At 46.0% G+C, this 4271-nt stretch overlaps 1 protein-coding gene across 1 annotated transcript in view; it reads right to left on the bottom strand.

Moving 5' to 3' along the window:
• Nucleotides 1-611: 611 nt before the first annotated feature.
• The window catches only part of LOC119247064 (N-alpha-acetyltransferase 15, NatA auxiliary subunit-like), a 24972-nt gene continuing 21312 nt past the window's right edge, over nt 612-4271 (bottom strand). The window contains exons 7-8 of the mRNA XM_054696788.1: nt 837-890; nt 612-724 (exon numbers count right to left, since the gene is read on the bottom strand). Of these exons, the coding sequence (XP_054552763.1) occupies nt 612-724; nt 837-890 (167 nt within the window). The remainder of the gene's footprint in view (nt 725-836; nt 891-4271) is intronic.

Consider the following 4271-nt stretch of genomic DNA (forward strand, 5'->3'; position numbering starts at 1 on the left):
ATCTTGATCTAACAGACACAAAGACCTTTCATGGTTTCTAAATGGTTTATATCCCTGACTCTATCAGAACAAAATATGCTGGAGGGGAAGGAAAAAGTATAGAGGCTAGAGATCAAATTGGAAAAATACTAAAAAAAAAAAAAAAAAAAAAAAAAAGCAGAGGCCTCTGAGCCCAGGTCCCCCATCTGTTAGAACTCTGCACTAGCCTTTTTCTGTCACTCTCTTATAACTGAAGGATCTGGGGCCATCCCAGTGTTGGGTGACTTGTGGAAATCAACATGCAATTAAAGTTGTAGATATAAGAGTGGTTGCCCATTAATGTTTTTGGAGAGAAGACAATGATTCTGAAATTAGAGCCTTAAAGTTGACTTGAGGAAAGCTGTGGGAATCCTGGAGAGGAAGGCTAAACTGAAAGTAGCAGTTACTTAACCCCAAGGAGCCCTCAGTTTCCTTTTCTGTAAAGGTAACAATAGTTGCTACCTCACAGAGATGTGAAGAATAACATGTTAAACCACATCAACTCCACAGTCCAGAATAGTAACACTGACTGGGCTGGTGGTGATACTGGGGTATGAGAGGGACAGTGAGAAAAGGAGGTGGGGCAGGTACTTTTAGAACCTCAGAGAGAAAGAGCTGGTAAGGATGAGTTGATTGGGATGGAAGGAGCTAGGGGTGGCCCAGAAGGTCACTTTGGGAGAAGTAGGGCTGGGCTTTTGGGCTTTGGCTGTAAGGAGAGAGTTTAGCCTGAAGCCAGGGAATGAACTAAGCGCTGAGACAAAAGCAAACAAAAACCCTTCTTAGGCTGGCCCTGAAAGGGCAGCGGGAAATGGCCTGACTTGGAGTGGTGTAGGAGTAGGGCAGCGTGGTGCTGGGAAAGGCTTCACAACCAGCTGGGGGGGGGGGGGGGGGCTGTGGTGGCAGGAAGGGTACAGTGCAGAATTCTTATTATTTGAGCAGATGGGGTAAAAGAGAGTTCTGGAGCCCTCGGTGGTTTTTGCAGGCTTTTATTAGGATTTACCAGGTATAGAGCAGGTGGGGGTGGGAGGGGGGGGCTGGCAGGCCTCCCAGCCCCTAGCAAGTCTTCATGCTTTCTGGGCTCTCTCGCTTCTGGTTCTTCTGGTGATTCTGCTCTTTTCACTTTGCTGTACCTCTGGAAGCTCTTTCACTCTGGCTCGCTTTCGCTCTTTCGTTCTCTTCTGCTCTCTGCTCTCCTCTGGCATCCCCATGGCACCACCCTTAGAAGCCCAGTCTCAGCCAGGTGTACCCACTTACAATTGCCCACACCCCACTCCAGGTGCCCACCATCAGGCATGCATTCAGGGCCGCAAGGATCCGTCATCCATCCTGATGGCGGGAGGGCAGAAAAGCCTGATACCTTTTATTTACCCTACAGGGGTGAAAGCATAATTTGTAGTATTCACTGATTTCCATGGCATGAACACACTCACCATTGCTGATTTCAAGCTACCCATGTGATAACCAACTGGCTCACAAATTTCCTTAAAATCTGACATTGGCTAGACTGAAATAATATAAGGTTCCATTTTATCTGATTTCTTTTCTCTTTACTAATGTTTTATAGACACAACATTTGACAATGATTTAAAGCCTAAGCTCCTTGGAACCTTCCCAAAAGCAGGTAAGACTCCAGCCAGAGGCCCAACTATAGTCTTTATCTAATGTACTGGTGATTCTTAGAGTGATTCATTCACTGTGAGTGAATGAAACATGTTTTCAACTTTGTTCGCTTTCATACAAGTCACAGCATCAAAGAATATGAGGGCTGGAAGAGGCCTTAGAGAGAATCCTGTCCAGTCACTTCAAACTGCACATTCTAAGCCGAGGGCCCAAGGAGGAAAAATACACACCCAAAAGTGGCAGAGCACTAACACAATGTGTTTGTGGTAAATTCTGGAAAATTTCAACTAGAAATTAAGATCAGTTTCTGCTTCTTCTCACTAATTTTTAGACCCACAAAGACCTGTTGACACAAAGGTAAACTTTTTAAGGGTCCACCAGAAAGAAAGCCCCACCCCACCCCTGACACACAATCCAGTATGGGACATAAACTTAAATGTGACCCCAAAGCTTAAAGAGAGTTTGAAGTGCTAGAGGAGGCCTCTTTGTCTCTAATTTCGTCCACTACTACTAACTACCACTTACAATGTCACAACTACCAGAGGTATGGTTTTGCTATGTGTATGAGCCATGTAGGACTTATCTATTTTTTTTTATCTATTTTTTAATCTTCACAACAACTTATCCGCCTATGAGTTATATATTATCCCCATTTTATATGGGAGGAGATTTAGAGAGATTAAGAAATTTGCTCAAGGACTCATAGCGCACAAACAAACAAACAAACAAACAAAGTTCTGGAAGTTCTGATGACCTTGGTTTGGATTCTGACTCATTTTGAGCACGCTCTCTGTGTTTGTGTGTGTGTGTGGGGGGGTGGTGTCTCAGGGACTGTTGGCTTGAATGTGAGGTGGCAGGGAATGAGAGATGAGAGGAGGAAAACTAAAGGCATTTTGTTAAATTACATGAAAACAAAATGCCTGTTAGTTTTCAGCTGTCACTCTGACCTGTTCTCATCAGGGTGCTCTTCATTAAATCCAGTGGCTATTTTTGAGTTCTCTTTTTTAGTTTCTTAACCAGTTGGTGGCATATGACACCCCTGATTACTCTTTCTTCCTTGGTTTCCAGGACTTCGCACTCTTGGCTTTTGGCTCATTGACTGTTCTTTCTCATCGTCCTTTGCTGGTTCTGCCTCTTCTCCAGAGTTCAGTCTTTGGTCTTTTATTTCTGCACTCATTCCCTTGGCCATCTCACCCAATGTCCTGACTTCAGGGTGGCATTTAGTGTCGCTCTACTTTCCTTTTTTTTTTTTTAATATTTATTTATTTATACAAGCACTGGGTACAGTCAGAAGCACGGGAGGGTGAGAGAATTCACCAGAGCTGCGAACAGAACAGGCAGGCTGATGAAGTACACTGCTGAGGGGAGCAGTGGGTGGCATGAGAGGTCTGTGCGCCATGTGGGACCCTCGCTGGTGGCCAGGGATCGAACCAGCTCTGCAGAGGCTGCGGGCAGCTTCGAAGCCCAGCGCTCAACCGCTGCGCCACCAGGGGAGGCCCTGTAGCTCTACTTTCTGTGGGGATCCAGACTCATGTCTTGCTTTGTCCGAGGCACCTACACCTACACGCGACATCATCATCTTCACATGCCTCTGGTATCACCCCCTCCAAGTCTGCCCACTCTCAGCCTTTTGCATCTGGCGAATGCAGGTCTGACTCACTCAGGCTAAACTTTGGAGTAGTCTTGGCTTCTCTTCCCCTCACATCATTTTGGTCCTATCTTCAAAATGTAGCCAACTCTGAGCAATTTTTGTGCCCTCCTCTGCTCCCACTCTTGTATGAGTCTTTGTCATCTCTTAGGTGGCTTATTGCAATAAGTTAGTATCTTAAGATGTCTTTGCTCCTATCTGTGCCCACCTATAATCTATTCTCAACATAGGAACTAGTGTGATCTTGTCAGAAAAAGTAGTGAAATCATACAAATCAAACCCTCCATTGGCTCCCCATGTCAGAGTATAGGCCACAGGACTTGCACTGGCTTACAGAAAGCTAAAGGTTTTGCTCCTGTTTCCTCTCCAACTTCATCTACTATTTATCTTTTCTAGCCAAGCTGGCTTCCCAGGGCTTCCTTCCAGGAATACTAAAGGCTCCCTCTTGGGCTGTTCTGGGATGGCTCTTCTCCCAGGTGGCCTCTTACCTGGCCCTTCAGGACTTTCACTTGTTTGTTTAAAACTCACTTGTCATTAGGGTTAACCTGACCACTCTTATTCCAAACCCCTCATTCCACTGACTTGCTGTTTTTCTACCGTACCCTTCACAAATTGTATAATTAACTCATAATGTCCACTGTCTTTCTTCCATATGCCCCCAATACATTCCATGAGGTAGAGATGTGTTGGGTTTTTTTTTTTAAAGATTTATTTATTTATTGTTTGTTTGTTTGTTTATTTCTACACACACTGGGTACAGTCAGAAGCGCAGGAGGGTGAGAGAATTCACCAGAGCCAGAGCGGGGAGCAGAGCAGGCAGAAGGACCGAAGTACACTGCTGAGGGGAGCAGCAGGCGGCAGGAGAGGTCTGCACCATGTGGGACCCTCCTCTGGTGGCCGGGGAGCAGCCGGGGATCGAACCTGAGCCGCAAAGGCTGCGGGCAGCTCCGCAACCCAGCGCTCAACCGCTGTGCCACCGGGGAGG

This window comes from Talpa occidentalis, unplaced genomic scaffold (assembly GCF_014898055.3).
Source record: "Talpa occidentalis isolate TD23 unplaced genomic scaffold, MPIMG_talOcc4v2.1 talOcc4.16, whole genome shotgun sequence".
Lineage (NCBI taxonomy): Eukaryota > Metazoa > Chordata > Mammalia > Eulipotyphla > Talpidae > Talpa > Talpa occidentalis.